The following is a 19,818-nucleotide window of genomic DNA, read 5'->3' on the forward strand; positions in this document are numbered from 1 at the left end:
ACAGAGCCCGAAGGACTTAGTCCCTCCAGAGGCCTTCCGATGCCACTTTTATTCCATCCTGGCCATGTATCAGGGCTCTGGAGATTTTTACACCGATGGCTCGATGGTTGCTGGTTGTGTCAGCTATGCTCTGACTCTAGGGGATCACTATGAACAACATTCATTGCCAGCTGGCTGCGGCGATTTTACTGCTGAGCTGGTCGCGATCTTTCGTGCCCTAGAGTATATCCGCTCAGATGAGTCCTTCGTCATCTGTAGCGATTCCGTGAGCAGTTTACGAGCTGTCGACCAGTGTTTCCCTCGTTCTCGTCTGGTGATGGCTATCCACGAGTCCCTGCATTCTCTTGCCCGTTGCGGCTGCTCTGTGGTCTTTGTGTGGACCCCCGGTCATGTCGGTATCCCCGGCAATGAACATGTTGACCGCCTGGCGAAAGAGGCCACGAGACAGCCATCTCTGGATTGTTGGCCTCCCAGAGACTGACTTGCGGGCAGTCCTCCGCCGAAAAGTTTTTGCGCTTTGGGGCGCAGAATTGCGCGATCGGATCACGCCCAATAAACCCTGTGCCATTAAGGAGACGACGACTGTGTGGCGGTCATCCATGCGAGCCAACCGCAGGGACTCAGTCGTCCTTTGTCAGCTCCGCATTGGCCACTCCCGGCTGACACACAGTTATTTACTGCGCCGGGAGGACCTTCCTCTATGTCGCTGTGGGGCGGCTCTGACAGTGGCCCACATTCTGTTGGCCTGCTCCCTTTTAGCTGGGGTCAGGCAGACATTTGCGCTGCCTGATACGCTCCCTGCCCTTTTATCTGGTGACCCTGTTATGGTTCGCTTAGTTTTGCATTTTATTCGGGCAGGGGGTTTTTATCGTTTACTCTGAGTGTTTGTTATGTTCTTTTGTGTTGATTCTGGCCATTGGCCTACGATTTTAATCTGAGTTTATACTGCGTTTCTCGGTAGCTGGCTTTTCCTTTTTTGTTTCTATGGTCGGCCAACCACCGTCACACATCTGTGAGATTTTAGTTTGACTTGTCTGGTCTTTGTCTAAGTCTCTCTTGTTCTGTGTTGACTGTGATCTATTCTGTTACTCGTTTTTATTCTCTGTGGGTGTTTTTAGTATTTGGAAAAGGGGACCGATGACCATCGCAGTCTGGTCCCTTTAATCCCACAAACCAACCAACCTATTCTGCTCGAGAACATTAGACGACATCGGTGGAGCAAGCCTGTAGCCCATATCGCACGGGGCGCATTAGGAGAAAAGCTGACAGAATGCAGTGCCCAGACGCCCAGCTCGAACAATACTTAGGTTGTGGCCCGTGCCTGCCACAAGCGGACACTGCGCCTCACCCCACTCTTTCAGTCTGGAACCGCGCGACTGCTACGGTCTCAGATTCGAATCCTGGTTCGGGCATGGATGTGTGTGATGTCCTTAGGTTAGTTAAGTTTAAGTAGTTCTTAGTCTAGGGGACTGATGACCTCAGATGTTTCAAATGGTTCAAATGACTCTGAGCACTATGCGACTTAACTTTTGAGGTCATCAGTTGCCTAGAACTTAGAATTAATTAAACCTAACTAACCTAAGGACATCACACACACCCATGCCCGAGGCAGGAGTCGAAGCTGCGGCCGTAGCGGTCGCTTGGTTCCAGACTGTAGCGACTATAACCGCACGGCCACTCCGGCCGGCTGACCTCAGATGTTAAGTCCCATAGTGCTCATAGCCATTCGAACCATTTCACCCCACTCTCTCCCTCTTCCCTGAGAGGAGCCTGACTGGACACCATGTCACTGCTACGCCCCTCTCTCCAGACCATGGCTCATCTTGGACCCAGTTAAATTATAGGAAATATCAGATGGAATAAAACCACAAGGATGGAGAAGGATTTAATGTGAAAGTCGATGGATAATTTTGTCCATCATTGACATTACTTATTACAAGCCTTATATATTTTAACAACTTGTACGAATATAATGCAAATTGTAACGTTAAATAAATTATGAATCGAACTTCATAAATTACGCACTGATGCTTATCAAAAGCAACCTCAAATATTGGAAAGTATCACTTAAAACCCCTGAGCCTTAGAAAAACATACCACCCAGTATATGTTAAATTAATTTTCAGTTTGGATTTGAGGTAACAAGCCAGTCCATTAAACGTAAACACAGCCCACATCATGGACCCATCATCAGCTTGCACAGTGCCTGTTGACAACTTGGATCCATGGCTTCGTGCGGTCTGCACATCAGCTCATAACAGCTGAAATCGGTACTCTTCTGGCCTGGCTACGGTTTTCCTGTCTTGGAGTGTCAGACCGATATGGTCAAGAGCCCAGCAAAGGGAATCGCGCCCGTCGTCTGCTGCCATAGCCCTTCACACCATATTTCTCCACACTGTCCTAACGCATACGTTCATCGTACGTCTCAAACTGATCGATCTCTGCGGTTATTACACGCAGTGTTGCTAGTGTGTCAGCACTGACAACGCTACGCAAACGCCACTGTAGGTCATTACGTGAAGGCAGTTGGAGGCTGCGTTGTCCGTAGTGAGAGGTAACACCTGAAATTTCAGGCTGTGGATCTCAGAATATTGAATTCCCCAACGATTTCCGAGATGGAGTGTCCCATGCGTCTAGCTCCAACTAGCATACTATTGCCATCTGTACATGTGCATATCCCCTATACCAAGACTTTCGTCACATCAGTGAAGAGTACAGCTATGTATTCAGATTTATTTTTCGTCTTTTGTTGACTATAACTATGCTCACATGTATAACTTAATCAGAGTTAGTTAAATTAACTACCTGTACTTGGCATAAAAGTGTAATCGTTTCCTTTCTAGACACACTATATATCATCATTTTCTTTGCATTTTCAATGTAACAAGTACCTGTTGTTATGTGTGTTAGCGTCATTCATTTTCCACGTCATGCTGAAAGCCGTTTCATGAATAAGTAAAAAATGATTTGGAGAACTTTAAGGACGTGCTTCCTGTTTAGTAGTTTGCAAAATTAAGCTATTGAATGCAGAAGCAGTAAGAATATTCAGAATTTAGTGGCAAGTCAAAATACTAACACGAATTCTTTACAGACGAATGGAAAAACTAGTAGAAGCCGACCTCGGGGAAGATCAGTTTGGATTCCGTAGAAATACTGGAACACGTGAGGCAATACTGACCTTATGACTTTTCTTAGAAGAAAGATTAAGGAAAGGCAAACCTACGTTTCTAGCATTTTGACAATGTTGACTGGAATACTCTCTTTCAAATTCTAAAGGTGGGAGGGGTAAAATACAGGGAGCGATAGGCTATTTACAATTTCTACAGAAAGCAGATGGCAGTTATAAGAATCGAGGGGCATGAAAGGGAAGCAGTGGTGGGGAAGGGAGTGAGACAGGGCTGTATCCTCTCCCCGATGTTATTCAATCTGTATATTGAGCAAGCAGTAAAGGAAACAAAAGAAAAATTCGGAGTAGGTATTAAAATTCATGGAGAAGAAGTAAAAACTTTGAGGTTCGCCGATGACATTGTAATTCTGTCAGAGACAGCAAAGGACTTGGAAGAGCAGTTGAACGGAATGGATGGTGTCTTGAAGGGAGGATATAAGATGAACATCAACAAAAGCAAAACGAGGATAATGGAATGTAGTCGAATTAAGTCTGGTGATGTTGAGGGTATTAGATTAGGAAATGAGACACTTAAAGTAGTAAAGGAGTTTTGCTATTTGGGGAACAAAGTAACTGATGATGGTAGAAGTAGAGAGGATATAAAATGTAGACTGGCAATGGCAAGGAAAGCGTTTCTGAAGAAGAGAAATTTGTTAACATCGAGTATAGATTTAAGTGTCAGGAAGTCATTTCTGAAAGTATTTGTATGGAGTGTAGCCATGTATGCAAGTGAAACATGGACGATAAATAGTTTGGACAAGAAGAGAATAGAAGCTTTCGAAATGTGGTGCTACAGAAGAATGCTGAAGATTAGATGGGTAGATCACATAACTAATGAGGAGGTACTGAATAGGATTGGGGAGGAGTTTGTGGCACAACTTGACCAGAAGAAGGGATCGTTTGGTAGGACATGTTCTGAGGCATCAAGGGATCACCAATTTAGTATTGGAGGGCAGCGTGGAGGGTAAAAATAGTAGGGGGAGACCAAGAGATGAATACACTAAGCAGATTCAGAAGGATGTAAGTTGTAGTAGGTACTGGGAGATGAAGTAGCTTGCACAGGATAGAGTAGCATGGAGAGCTGCATCAAACCAGTCTCAGGACTGAAGACCACAACAACAACAGTGACAAGTAAGTTATATTTTCCACAAACTGTGAACAGAGTGTGCTCTTGGGATCGCAAGTGCGTCAGATATTAGTTTCTTACCTTAGATATATCCAACTTCGTTGACCTTGCCAATCGTCATTACACAGATCACTTTTTCTCCGTCCTTCACACTCTTTAAATATGCTTTGTACTTCCCGTAAGGAAGCATGGCGAAGTGTTTTAATCTGATTCCTCGTGGCATTAATCCATTAATGTAGTAGGTCCCCTGAGAACAGAAAAAGTTCTGTAGTTACACGACACAGATTTTCTGATTTATTCAAAATTTTGAGACGTATTAACACTCCACGTAGGAGTATTTAATGACGAGAAGAGAAATGCTACAGTCAAAGCAGAAAAATTCGCATCCAAAGAGTCCTACAGGAAAGTGGGGAACCAGGTGCCTCAGTCCTCATTCCTCCTCCCTCATCAAAAATGTTGGCATGAGAACGTATTCGAGCTCTTTTAACACAGAACAATATAACTCCTTTTCCCGGTTCCTCTTTATAGTTAAGCTTTCATACTCAGCATCTCCCTCTGACTGCTGCTGTCTTTTTATGCCTCTTTCCCACCGCATTCTTATTCTCTTTTTCATTTACAGTATATCCCACTGCCAGTGTCCGCTCTCTCACTTACACTGTCTCCTTTTGTCGGTTTCTTCCCACTTCCATTGTCTCCACCACACCTTAGCCGGGGCTACAACTTATTTCTCCAGTATTTCCACGTGTTTAAAATTTCGGTCTAAAATGCTCCCTCTGCTATACCAAACTGTTAAAATTTGCCGGTCTGTGAGGGCGCAGACCCCAAAAGGCTTATGTATGATGTCCACTCATCCGTGTTTTTAAGCTACACTGACTCCTATATTTTACTCCCACTGTTTCTATCTCTTTCACTTTTACTGCCACTCTCTCTCACTGCCCATCAACATCTCTCTCTCTCTCTCTCTCTCTTTGACTTGCACTGCAATCCATATCTCTTTTCGAAACTTCCTGGCAGATTAAAACTGTGTGCGGGACCGAGACTCGAACTCGGGACATTTTCCTTTCGCGGGCAAGTGCTCTACCAACCTTTTTTTTTTATTTCATTTTGTTTGTTTTCGTTCGTTGCATCTGATCAGCGCGGACTCGTAAGACACCCTTTTAAGTTCATTGTTGATCTATTAACTCAGTTTCTTTATTACAGAGGGCGGCTAACCCTCTGTGCGAGCACGCTGAGCTACCGTGCTGGCATTAACTGAGCTACCCAAGCACGACTTACACCCCGTCCTCACTGCTCTACTTCTGCCAGTACCTCGTCTCCTACCTTCCAAACTTTATAGAAGGTCTCCTGCGTAGGTTTCACGCTTTACTGCTCGTTCAAAAGAAAGCGCTGTCACTTAGCTGATGATGTCTCGAGTAAAGTATTACATATATGATACGGGTTCTGTCACGTATGCAATATATCACTATCGAAAGCTGTATTCCCAAATGTTATTTTCAGACCATTTTAGAAGCACTTCGAAAGCGCTAGAAAGGATTATGTGCGCAGAAACCATAATACACCTTTTTCAAATTACTAAAGTAACGCTTAATTTATGTTTCGATGTGCTCTCTGAGAGAATTTGCTCTTTTTCAACTCATGAATCAGATTATATAAAACAAAAATGGAAAAAGTAAACAAATTTTGAACTGATTTTGACTGCGCCTTATCAAAAGCATTTGACTGTGCAAGCCATAGCATTCCCGGTCTTCCATCATCTCTACTTCAAAGGGTGCAGAGTCATGCATTAAGAGACACAGGATACGTCCTGAACGATACAACATCTGGAGAAGGGGTAGTATTCAGCAGAGGTGAACCACAGAGATCTGCATTGGGTACACACTTATTCTTGCTGCAAAGAATGTTCCGTCATTATATACGCAAGAAACACAAACGTTTATCTCCTAAAAAATGGTTCAAATGGCTCTGAGCACTATGGGACTTAACATCTATGGTCATCAGTCCCCTAGAACTTAGAACTACTTAAACCTAACTAACCTAAGGACAGCACACAACACCCAGCCATCACGAGGCAGAGAAAATCCCTGACCCCGCCGGGAATCGAACCCGGGAACCCGGACGTGGGAAGCGAGAACGCTACCGCACGACCACGAGATGCGGGCGTTTATCTCCTACAATACAAGTATTATGATCGAGTCTAGAGAAAAAAACTCATTATCCGTAAAGTTAATAAAATTTTTCTGTCAACTTAATAAAAATTGTCAGTAAAGAGAATGTCACGTAAGTTAGATAAATACAGCACATGCATTTTTGTGTGTAGAAGACCTGACCTTGCCCTTAGAAATAATACGTGAGGGTAAATCAGTAACTAGAAGAGACTGTTCTTAATTCGTAAGTGATTAGATAGCCAAAGACTTGTACTGGAAGTTACATGCTGCTGACCTGCTTAATCGTCTAAGCTATGGAAGTTATAAGTTACAGTTTAAAAATAATACTACTTACAAAAACATAAAACTAGAAGGAGAAATGTCTTACACTACCTATCACTCAGCCTTATTGTAATACAGAAGGGAGTAAAGTATTCCACAGCAAAAATCTTTGATCACCTGCCCAGTAACGTAAAGAAGTCAACAGATTATAAAATTAGCTTCAGACACAAACTTAAATTACATCTGTTTGAAAAATGCTTCTGTCTGTCTGTCTGTCTGTCTGTCTGTCTCTCTCTCTCTCTCTCGCTCTCTCTTCGTGTGTGTGTGTGTGTGTGTGTGTGTGTGTGTGTGTGTGTGTGTGTGTGTATGTGTGTGTGTGTGTATGCATATGAGAGATAGAAAGAGAGAGAGTGATAAACAGAATGCAAAAAAGTGTGAATATCCTAAGACAATAATGTACGTCGTCAACATTTCTCGTAGTCTTCAATGAGAAAATGTATTACAATTATAAATATTATAATTATAAATATATGTTATATAATGACTTCATGGCTAGAGGTTGCACTTATGAATCACAGGGAGTTAAAATAATAAGACCAAATTCTGATGACTAGATTTTGTTACGTTGATTTCAAAACAGATTACACGAACTTCAGATGGTGCAAACAGGTTCTCAGTCAAAGTGTTTTTTTCTGTTGGTATCCCTTCTCTACTTTAAAGTTGTCGCCAACAATTTAGTAATTTGTATTTGTTTGTGAAGCTATTGGCATACTGGAGTCACTTAGTCCTCGTACAATTCCACAAAGTATACTATTAATTAAAATTACGTGCAGCTTTTCTATGTGTGGCAGTATGCTACATTCTATGAAATAGTATGTTGCTACCCTCATATTTTTCAAGCTTGTGTAAAGACTCTCAGTTCAGTCTACTGCTGTAATACTTGCCGGAGACACTGGCTTCTCTTTGATACCTATTTTCGCGAAAGTAGATTCAAAGACATTGGGCAAGTTAGTCTTCAGGTATTCGAATGGTTTGGAGAATTGCAGGCGGTAGTCAAAATTCCATCCACCAGTACTGCCCCACTTGTATGTCGTCACCTCCATCTGCAACAATAACACAGCAAATCATCAGAGAATGTTACATGAACACTTTCTGAAAGTAGGCCACTACGAGACAGTTTTCGAGAAAATTTAGTGGAATCGTGTAGAACAATTTATGTACTTCCAAACGTACAACAGTTTGTGTGAAATCAAACAGAAAGCAGTGGATTTCAAGATGTTGTTTTTCTCACTTAGAGATCAGAAATGATTTCTATTTGAATCATACATTTTTAATCATTGCAAAGAAGATTGTACCCTATTCTGCAATTTCTATTATTTCTAGGCATTAATCAGAATGATAAAGTTGGGACTATAATTACCAGATTTCCAGCTCCAAGTTGCAGAGAAAACCTATTTAACTCTGTACAGATGTACAACTTAATAATTTAAAGCCTCTCCCCAACTGACAGCAGCATTTGTTAAATGCCTCAAGAAAAAAAGATCTATTGACTTCGTACAGCAGGAGACGATGATGGGTAGCGTTATTTCAGCAGGTATAGAGCTTAGGGAAATGGAAAACGGTTCTATTATAAATAATTCAATAATATCCAACAGGTCGATTACATATGAGTCAGCACGTATACAGAAAGAAGTTTAAGCGAAATAAAACAGATGACTAAATTCGACAATAATGTCTACTTAGCCAATATTATACTGTAACAATACCAGAAATTTTGTATAATATACAAATGTATTACGTTTCGTAATCCCTACGAAAATTTGGAGACCTAAAAGTTGAGCAATAAAAATGTTCTTTAAGTTAAAGAGCAGGTCACACAAATCACATGAATAGCATTTGCGATGTGCGTTTAAAGAAATTTCGTCATTTCTTTGATTCTTTCTGTTTTACTACATACAAATACATCATATCTTATTGTTAGAGGCTTTAATACCGTCCTAGAATTACAGACATTTCAATGGTTACCGCTCTACAGTCCAATATGTATTGTTTGTTAGGATTAGGGAGAATTTCATATGTCGATGAGGTTAACATTACAGGGAAACAGTTGCCTAAGCAGTCTGCCACTGTGTCAGCGAAAGATATTTACCAGGATATATTTCAAAATTTATTTTGAGTCCTTTAATACATGTTTCGCTAAGCCTTCTCATACAGTACTACTTCTAATTACTTATTTCTGTCAGCCTTCACCATTTTGAATGTGGGTATCTGAACATCACTGTCTGAGAGATGATTAAGTTTCCGACATAGAATGTCATTTTTCATTAGGAATGTTCGTATAAAAATACTAGCTGAACACCTGGGACTGATGCCCTTAGAAGTTAAGTCCCATAGTGCTCAGAGCCATTTGAACCATTTGAACTCCTGGAATCACCCAGCTACGTGTTTATTACAGTTCTATTACTCCATGCCCTCTTTCTTCCTCTCTCTGTCGAGCTCTTCCTTCGCCTTCACTGTGTTCATACCCCCGGCCCCTCCCTGCCTCCAACTGCTACTCCCGTGTCACTCTCTCTGCTTGCCCCCCCCCCCCCCCCCAATCTGTTCATGTGTTACTGCCCCATCTCTCTGACCATTTGCTTCTCCCCCTCTATCGATACACTGCTATCCCCTCCTCCCATATCTTCCTCCCTTCTCTAAGTACAGCTCGTCCTGCCCCTCTGTCTCCTCCTCAACCCATCTCTAGTCAAAATCCGCCTGTCCCTCTCTCTGTCCATTATCTCATCCGTTTCTCTGTCCATCTCCTCCTCTTTCCTTTCACTCTCCATCTCCTCCTCCCCCTGTCTCAAGCCTACTCCTCCTCCACAATCTTCATCCAACTCCTTCCTTTCTCTGTCCACCACCCCATTACCCTCTCTCTGCCCATCTCCTCATCTTCCCTTTATCCATTTTCCCGTCACCTTCTCACTGCCCATCTCCTCCTCGCCCATATCTATGATCATCTTCCAGCTTTCCTCTCTCTTTCTGGCCATCTCTTCCACCCCCTTTTCTTTGGACGTTATCTCCACATTATTCCTGCCCAGATAGTAAGTTTGGCTGATTCAGTCCTAGGGGTTAGCAGCAAATTTTTACCTGCAGCTTTGCCTGCATCCTTAAATGTCACATATTTAACAAATTTAAAACATGCAGGGTGACCCAAAAATCCGTTAACATTCGAAAATTCAATATTTCATGGAATAACGCATGTGGAGATGTAACAGTTAATGCATAAGCTTGACATGATTTGGGGTTTCATTGAAACCAAGAAAAGTGCGCAAGATGACAAACAGACGGCACTTCATATGATGCAAAAGAAGTTCAGTAAGTCACCTGTCGTTCATTAAGAATACCTGTAGTCGAGGAACAATGTTGTGAACAGCACTGTACAACATATCCATTAACTATGGTGAGATACTGTCGTCGGATGTTGTCTGCTGGCATCCCTAACGAGGTTGACCGATCGCTGTAGACTTGAGGCCTCAGGTAACCCCACAATCAATAATCACACGGCTTGAGGTTTGGGGAACTGGGAGACCAAGCACGATGGAAGTTGCGACTCAGCACGCGATCCCCGCCAAATTACGTGAGCAAGATGTGTTTCAAATGGGTATCAATAAGGGATGCCCCAGCCTGCATAAATGTCATATCTTGCAGCTAGCCTTTATCAGCCTGTCTATTGATGACGCTATTTTACAACATACTGGCGTACCTCGCACACATGACGCTGACATTTAAAAGTAACATCACTCATTTCCTAGAAGAAAAAGGGTCCGATCACCATTTATGTGGTAAATCCACACCACAGCGTGACTTCCTCGTCACTCATTGGGTTTCCATGACAATTCTAGGATTTCCGTCGCCCAGATTCTATAGTTCTGATTGTTGCCTGACCCTCGGTGTATGAAAGAGGTTTCGTCGGTCCATTATGCGTCAGACTACCAATCGTCAACGTCCCCCTTTTCGTGAAGCGTTCACATTGCAAATACTCGCTGATTCACAAAATAGTTGGCTAAAGAGTTCATGATGACGCTAGATTTTGTACGAATATCAGTGGATGGTATGCCTTAGTGTTCTCCAAACAATAGTGCGTGGAACGCCGGTGTTAATCCGCTAAAGTCTCCACTTCTTTCTGATCGAGCAGCAGTAGTGATTGCGTCTGATCGCCCGTTACGGGGCCGATCGTCTTAACAGCTCGAAACCTCGAGCTTCTTGATCATTTTCTTCGCTACGGCACCTCTCATGCGACCTTTACCAGTTCGAAAATCTGCTAATGGCGATAGAATCATAAAGCTGCAGTTGCGTATTCTCCATTCTGATAGTAAACCTTCGCTAACAGTGCCTTTTCTGGTGAGGTCAAGATGTCGCATTTGCTGGCACATCTGACCCCGTCTCTCACTACAGCTTATATTATACACGCATTTCTTGCGGTGTCACTGGCATGTTACTCTCCAGCGCCGTGCGTTGGCCGGTTTTAGCACTCGTCTTCAGTTTTAATGAAACCTCATGTCATTTTACGCGTGTGTGACAAGTTTCACCACTCTACCTAAGTTATTCCATAAATCTGTGCACTTTCAAATTAACGGACTTTCTGGTCACTCTGTATTTGTACACGTATTTCACATATATTTAACATATTTCATTACATATTTATACAAAAAGCAGATTTCAGAGTACCTATTGGCTCAACACAAAAGTTTTGTCTCAAGTACAGATAGTGTTGAGGATCAGTGGACAAAGTTCAAAACCGTCGTACATAATGCGTTAGATGAGTATGTGCCAAGCAAGATCGTAAGAGATGGAAAAGAGCCACCGTAGTACAACAACCAAACTGCTGCGGAAGCAAAGGGAACTTCACAGCAAACATAAACATAGCCAAAGCCTTGCAGACAAACAAAAATTACGCGAAGCGAAATGTAGTGTGAGGAGGGCTATGCGAGAGGCGTTCAATGAATTCGAAAGTAAAGTTCTATATACTGTCTTGGCAGAAAACCCTAAGAAATTTTGGTCTTATGTCAAAGCGGTAGGTGGATCAAACCAAAATGTCCAGACACTCTGTGACCAAAATGGTACTGAAACAGAGGATGACAGACTAAAGGCCGAAATACTAAATGTCTTTTTCCAAAGTTGTTGCACAGAGGAAGATTGCACTGTAGTTCCTTCTCTAGATTGTCGCACAGATGACAAAATGGTAGATATCGAAATAGACGACAGAGGGATAGAGAAACAAAATCGCTCAAAAGAGGAAAGGCCTCTGGACCTGATGGGATACCAGTTCAATTTTACACAGAATACGCGAAGGAACTTGCCCCCCTTCTTGCAGCGGTGTACCGTAGGTCTCTAGAAGAGCGTAGCGTTCATAAGGATTGGAAAAGGGCACAGGTCATCCCCGTTTTCAAGAAGGGACGTCGAACAGATGTGCAGAACTATAGACCTATATCTCTAACGTCGATCAGTTGTAGAATTTTGGAACACGTATTGTGTTCGAGTATAATGACTTTTCTGGAGACTAGAAATCTACTCTGTAGGAATCAGCATGGGTTTCGAAAAAGACGGTCATGTGAAACCCAGCTCGCGCTATTCGTCCACGAGACTCAGAGGGCCATAGACACGAGTTCACAGGTAGATGCCGTGTTTCTTGACTTCCGCAAGGCGTGCGATACAGTTCCCCACAGTCGTTTAATGAACAAAGTAAGAGCATATGGACTATCAGACCAATTGTGTGATTGGATTGAGGAGTTCCTAGATAACAGGACGCAGCATGTCATTTTCAATGGAGAGAAGTCTTCCGAAGTAAGAGTGATTGGAGGTGTGCCGCAGGGGAGTGTCATAGGACCGTTGCTATTCACAATATACATAAATGACCCGGTGGATGACATCGGAAGTTCACTGAGGCTTTTTGCAGATGATGCTGTGGTGTATCGAAAGGTTGTAACAATGGAAAATTGTACTGAAATGCAGGAGGATCTGCAGCGAATTGACGCATGGTGCAGGGAATGGCAATTGAATCTCAATGTAGACAAGTGTAATGTGCTGAGAATACACAGAAAGATAGTTCCTTTATCATTTAGCTACAAAATAGCAGGTCAGCAACTGGAAGCAGTTAATACCATAAATTATCTGGGAGTACGCATTAGGAGTGATTTAAAATGGAATGATCATATAATGTTGATCGTCGGTAAAGCAGATGCCAGACTGAGAATCATTGGAAGAATCCTAAGGAAATGCAATCCGAAAACAAAGGAAGTAGGTTACAGTACGCTTGTTCGCCCACTGCTTGAATATTGCTCAGCAGTGTGGGATCCGTACCAGATAGGTTTGACAGAAGATATAGAGAAGATCCAACGGAGAGCAGCGCGCTTCGTTACAGGATCATTTAGTAATCGCGAATGCGTTACGGAGATGAAAGATAAACTCCAGTGGAAGACTCCGCAGGAGAGATGCTCAGTAGCTTGCTACGGGCTTTTGTCAAAGTTTCGAGAACATACCTTCACCGAAGAGTCAAGCAGTATATTGCTCCCTCCTACGTATATCTCGCGAAGAGACCATGAGGATAAAATCAGAGAGATTAGAGCCCTCACAGAGGCATACCGACAATCCTTCTTTCCACGAAAAATACGAGACTGGAATAGAAGGGAGAACCGATAGAGGTACTCAAGGTACCCTCAGCCACACACCGTCAGGTGGCTTGCGGAGTCTGGATGTAGATGTAGATGTAGATATACATATATTTCACTCATATCTCTAACGAATTTTACCATGCAGTTTCGTTTGAATGCAGCTCAAGGTTTATGGCTTCACATCTTCAGAACAGTGTGTCGGACAACGACATTATTTTCCAGATTAAGTCCTGTGGCACTTGTGGACGCTGTCTGTGAAATGTTCCGTGAATCGAGTGAGTGGTAAAGCAGTAACAAATCGAATTGTCAGCATGATGCGGAAATTTTTGATTCATCTCAGTGTTAATGACTTCATATATACTGAACTATGTGTTATTTTGCAGTTATGTTGAGTGGTATACGTGAAAATAGTGTTCGCAATAGAGTTGTTGGTCAAGAAACAATAAATTAAAAGCTCATGCCAGATGAAGCAGTTTTACTGCACGTATAAAAAAATGTATACGCGATAAACTTTTTTTCCTTTCATCAGTTTTTTGGGGGACGAGTGAGCGAGAAAACATATCGGAAAGGTTTGAAGGAATGTACAATGATTGTTTAAAGTCAGCGAGTGCACCCATTCTCAAATAATGGATGAATATAATCTGGCTGTTCATAAGTTATGAATTATGCTTCTTTTACACCCCCTCCCCAATCCTACAGCTTTGAGAGACAAGAGCACACAGTGGTTCTTCATAGTCTGTAATGGATATGTGTAAGAAGCTTCAATGAAACTGATACAGTGGTTTAGAAGGACATGTGTACACGCACGTATACGTACATACAGTTTTATACACTCTAATAAATGGACGCTCCACGTACCACAAAGGAATTATTCGAATAGGAGGGAAATCGGTAGATGTTATTTACATGTACACAAAAACAAACAATTGCTATTTCACAACAAATGTATAATTTATTCAACAGAACGTGTTTCACAAATTGAAAAAGTCAACAATGCGTTGGTCCACTTCTGGACTTTGTGAATTCAGTTATTCGGTATGGCATCGATTGATACGAGTTGTTGGGTGTCCTCCTGAGGGATATAGTCCCAAATTCTGTTCAACTGAGTCGTTAAATCGTCAAAATCGTGAAATGGTTGGAGGCCCCTTAACGTAATGTTCCAGACGTTCTCATTTGGGGAGAGACACGACGACTATGCTGGGCAAGGTAGGGTATGGCAAGCACTAAGAAAAGAAATAAATACCCTCACTATGTGCGAGAGGGCATTATCTTGTTAATATGTAGACACTGGATAACTTTCCATGAAGAGCGACAAAACGGGACGTAGAAAGTCGTCGACGTACCACTGCGCTGTAATAGTGTCGCGCGTGACAACCGAAGAGGTCCTGCTGTGAAAACAAATGACATCCTAGACCATCACTCCTGGTGGTCGGGTCATATGGTGGGCGAGAGTAAGGCTGGTATCCCACTACTGTGTGGGGCTTCTCCAGGGACGACTGGAGTCTCAGTGACTGTAGCAGAATTGTCTTCAGTGACTGATTTCCTCTGTCGATATCTTTTATGGCACAGTAGGTCAACTTGAAGAACAGATAGCTTGAACTGTGCTGACCCCGTTAACTAACGACTGGACAGTGTTAGGATACCAACCTGATTGTTACCTATGATATGGTGCGACAATAAGGAATGACGGTCTGAGGCGGCAATCCTTCCATAGCAGGACCCGTTGGGCTGTCACTGGCGGCATACGTATAGCTAATCAGTATGTCGACGATATTCTACGCCTTGTTCTATTGCCCCACTGGCAATCCATACTAGGCTTATATTTCAGCAAGATAACTCCCGGCCCCACATGGCGAGAGCTTCTATTGCTTTTCTTCATGCTTGCTAAACCCTATTTGGGCCGTCAAGATTGCTAGATCTTTCCCCAAATGAGAACTCCAAACACCTCGGGATTTTGACGATCTACCGCGTCATTTGGACAATTTAGCGAGATATCCCTCAGGAGGAAATCCAGCAAACGTATCAGTGACTGTGAAGCTGAACAACTGCTTGCAGAAGGGCCACAGGCGGACCAATGCATCTGTGAAGCTCTTTTTCTTGAATTAATCAACAATTTTTTTCTGAAATTGGAATCATTTGGCTTATTTGTATACGTGCGACGTATCAATTTATGTCCAATTCGGATATCCTTATACGTTTCTTTTTTGTCTGGCTTCTCTTTTTCTGTTTTCTCAAGAGATATGCTGCTGCTGACAAATCTGGTTTCGTATTACTGCGGCCAGTTAGATGATATGTTATAGCAACGGTCTCTAGTATGACGCTGGAGTGCATGAATTCTAGAAAGTTTAACCTCTGTTTAGTGTTACCTCACTGTGTTTCCGACAATGACTGAATATCCAATTATCGCAGCCCAGTCAACAGATTCACACGGAATGAATAACTGTGAAGTGTGTCTGCATGAGCCTCTTCATCATCATGTTTAACATTTATCTGGCCACAAGGTATATTACCTTTAGTTCACCAAACATCTTGCTAAGGATTTTGGTAATTATCGAATTCCCACAAGCATATTCAGTTATTCAATATATCTACGTGCAATATGTTAGTATATACATCCTTTTCTCCTCTCATTTAATGAATGAAAAGCATGGATGAGAGTGTAGAAGGTAAATTTTATTATCTAGTCTTCTATGTGGCACTCCCATAATTAATAATTAATGACTAATTGTAGTGGGTTCTCCAAGACCCAGTTGTAAATGTTTCTTTGTAGTTCAGCCGAGAGTGTTATGGAGAACAGCAACCCTCGCTCGTTTATTAGTTGTTTAGCTTATTGTTTTGTTCAGCTGTCCTTGAATAAAGGTGATGTTTTTGCCAGAGCGCATGCTTGTGTATTCCCACGCAAACGTCGGTTTTAGTCCTCCTGCTATCCATTCTGCAACAGATAAATATGGCCAATTTATTTATTTAATATTTATTTAACTGTCTTAATTATGCAGATCACACAGCTGTGGTACTGACGCTCAGCCGCTGTCGACAATTCTTGCGGCTGCGTCATTAATGATTGTATCGAGAATCAAGTAAGGGATCCGTCGACAACTCGTGATTGCAGCTTCAGACATATTAGGGCATGATAGCCCGATTTCTGATTAAGAAGACTAACGAGATAAGCTGCTCTCATGGCGGGGAATCTGCGGCGCACATCTCCACCACGAACTGAACACGAATGCAGCTAGCCGTAGGGCTGGGGAGAGCAGGCGTGTAGTGCAAGACCGCCACGCATACGACTGCGGAAAGCATGTATGGTCCACTCTTCAAGCTGACCTGCTATGTCACAAATAAGTTTCAACGGAGAACACTGGACACTGCGCAGCTTTGGTGTTCTTATACATCGAACTTGTCTTCGATAAATTATGGTAAAATGACCAACACCACAAGCTTGCTACCATGGGCCTACGAACCAAAACGGTCACAATAATTAAACTGCAAAACACAAATCATACATACAGTGTTCATGTCGATGACCAAAAGAATCCTGCACACCTCAGGAAGCAGTCTCCCAAGATACTATAGTGTCCGTTTTACTTCGTTCATTATATGTAGCACATTTAGCTAATTGACAACGAACAGCACACTGGACTCGCTCGGGAGGACGACGGTTCAATCCCGCGTCCGGCCATCCTGATTTAGGTTTTCCGTGATTTCCCTAAATCGTTCCAGGCTAATGCCGAGATGGTTCCTTTGAAAGGGCACGGCCGACTTCCTTCCCCGTCCTTCCTTAATGCGATGAGACCGATGACCTCGCTGTCTGGTCTCCTCCACCAAACAACCAAACCAAACCACCAACGAACGCAGCGCCGTTATCCTTAGAAGCGATAGAAATAGCAAAAGGCAGCTGGGAATTGGCCTCGATCTCGTAAAAACTTGAACAATGCCCTCAGGGGCGCAGCATTCGTTAGCTGGGTACAGGTTTGGCGACCTGGAATTCCTCAGCTGGTACTGGTGAGCGCCGCCAGTCCTCTGTCACCATAAGCTCTGGAAGTGCTTCAGCGACCAGGATGCAGCACATTGGTGGACCGTCGGGTGTCACAGAGAATGAGGACCTTGGCATAACCGCACAGATAACGACCATGGTAAAACCTCTATAAAAAAACTGAAGATGTGCTGTGTGTCGGTGAGAAGCAAGGCTGTTACGATGGAACATTCATTAGCGGCCAACCTTGTGGGGAGCTGCCACATCTCAGATGTATAAGGCTTAGCTGGGCACCTGCTGCTCTATCCGGGTTGACCACCTAGTTGCTCATGGTACCAAGTTCGACACTTTGAAATTTTCCGCTTCTCCGAGGGCAATGGGTGGAGCCTTTGTAGGTACCAACAAGCTTGCTACATCCAGAAGGGTTTAGAGGGAATCTCATGTACGTTAATACCTGTTTAGGTATTGCATAATGGGACACTGTCGGTTGAAACCCTGAGTTCCCAACAAAAGAAAAATCTACAGAAACCCACCAAAATCCATGGGGAATGCGTCACAGAAACTGAACTCTATGACACCTTCAAATACAGTGTTGTGATGTGCAGGGAAATGGTGGACATTCCCAAAAACGAATGTAAAGTTAAATGGGCCCAAGAAGGCAACGTTGACTTCCAAAACCTAATGAGAAATGTGGATGTGCATCTAGTTAATTGAGGCTCGCTTATACTTACTTTTAACAGTACAAAATTTCCAGAGCATGTCAAAACAGGTTTCCCTAACCTAAGCATGCGGTCTTGTGTCCCCAACCTCATGCGCTGTTTCAAATGCCAGCGTTTTGGGCATACCACTTTTGTGTGTCAGGGAGAGGCCACTTGTGCCACATATGGTGAGGCTGCCCACGAAGGAGTCGCTTGTTCACCTCCTTTGAAGTGTGTGAATTGCTCTGGGATCACCCTGCCAAGAGTAGGGACTGCAGAGTATGTATTAACGAATGGAAGATATAAGAGCTTGAATGGTGAGGCGAAAAATATTTATGAAATCACGCTGCTTTCAACATTCGCTACTCGTTTTGCTCCTGCTCTTGAACAGCCTGTTCAGACGGAGGTTGCTAGTGTCAGCACTACAGACTACACTTTTATGTCTCCAGCCTTGTCATCAAATATGGAGTGTCTAGGAATCCTTCGTACTCGGTTTGCTAGACAATCAAATCGAACAAGTCATGTTAATGAGTTTTATTGCAAAATTAAATGAGACAATTACTAATTTTTCAATCACACTGATGTGTCGCAAGCAAAGGGCGACGTACAAAATAAGCAACTTTCTTCATCATAAACAATTCCAAGCCTGTGCTACTTAGGTAGTGCAAGCAAGGTAACTAGTGTCGATGCTGTTATAGAACTCGCTAATCTTGAAACTACTGTTCAACTGGAGCATCAACAGTCGGTCGCGACGCTTATGTCCTCTTCACATAGGGGACGCTGCTGTTGCGTTGTCGTCCTGGGGATGGGACGGTCAGTGTGTCATTGGCTGACATCTTCTCACAGCCATCTCTTCTCTATCGTTCCCGACTGGCGTGCCGGTTCTTGTACACTGTAGCATAAACAGCATAAGAAGGTTTTTGACAGCCTGCAACTACAGACTGCCATCGCCTGTAAGCGAAAACAGTAGCAATCTACAGAGCTGACATCACTAAGACGTTGCCATAGAGACATTTACAATTCGCGCTACATTATTGGCTGAGTTAGGGGTGTGAAGCTGCCGCATACAGCCCGCTGCAGTTGTCAGGAATAAACGTACACCGACTCAATTATAGCACCTTTGTTTGCACCTGGTCTGCTGCAGTTACTTCAAAGCGCATACCTTCCACATGAACATCAGAGAAAGCCATGACTGCCAATGTTGTACAGCTCTGTCGCTCTCCCGCTCTCCAAAGGTTCGGTGTGGGTCACTACCTAGTACTGCCACTACCACTTCAGTTGTTGTGGCTCCAAAGACTCCTCAAGCAAAAAGATGCGAAGCCAAAGGCAAAACATAAATCACTGACAAAGATGGGAGTAAGTTATCTGACGACGTCAGCTTCAATCATGATCTCACAATCCTTATTCAGAGCCGATGGACCTCGATGTTGATCTCATTTCGCATCAAGACTGAGACTACACCCACTACAGGCTCCTCTCCCAAGGTGGGAAGACTGGGTTAAAATGCTACCCACGTCCGCAGCTCGTGGTCGTGCGGTAGCGTTCTCGCTTCCTGTGGCCGGGTTCGATTCCCGGCGGTGTCAGGGATTTTCTCTTCCTCGTGATGACTGGGTGTTATGTGATGCCCTTAGGTTAGTTAGGTTTAAGTAGTTCTAAGTTCTAGGGGACTGATGACCATAGATGTTAAATCCCTTAGTGCTCAGAGCCATTTAAACCATGCTACCCACGTGATAAATGGCTCCTATACTACAGTGGAACATTAATGGGTCCAGGACATAT

General features: G+C 43.2%; 1 protein-coding gene across 2 annotated transcripts in view; it reads right to left on the reverse strand.

Annotated features, from left to right (window-relative positions):
- The window catches only part of LOC126155701 (uncharacterized), a 134,160-nt gene that overhangs the window by 39,402 nt on the left and 74,940 nt on the right, over nt 1-19,818 (reverse strand). For both annotated transcript variants that reach the window (XM_049916257.1, XM_049916249.1), the window contains exons 3-4: nt 7,663-7,821; nt 4,374-4,539 (exon numbers count right to left, since the gene is read on the reverse strand). In XM_049916257.1, the coding sequence (XP_049772214.1) occupies nt 4,375-4,539; nt 7,663-7,821 (324 nt within the window). In that variant the 3' untranslated portion in view covers nt 4,374. The remainder of the gene's footprint in view (nt 1-4,373; nt 4,540-7,662; nt 7,822-19,818) is intronic.

Source organism: Schistocerca cancellata, chromosome 1, assembly GCF_023864275.1.
Source record: "Schistocerca cancellata isolate TAMUIC-IGC-003103 chromosome 1, iqSchCanc2.1, whole genome shotgun sequence".
In the NCBI taxonomy this organism is placed as follows: Eukaryota; Metazoa; Arthropoda; class Insecta; order Orthoptera; family Acrididae; genus Schistocerca; species Schistocerca cancellata.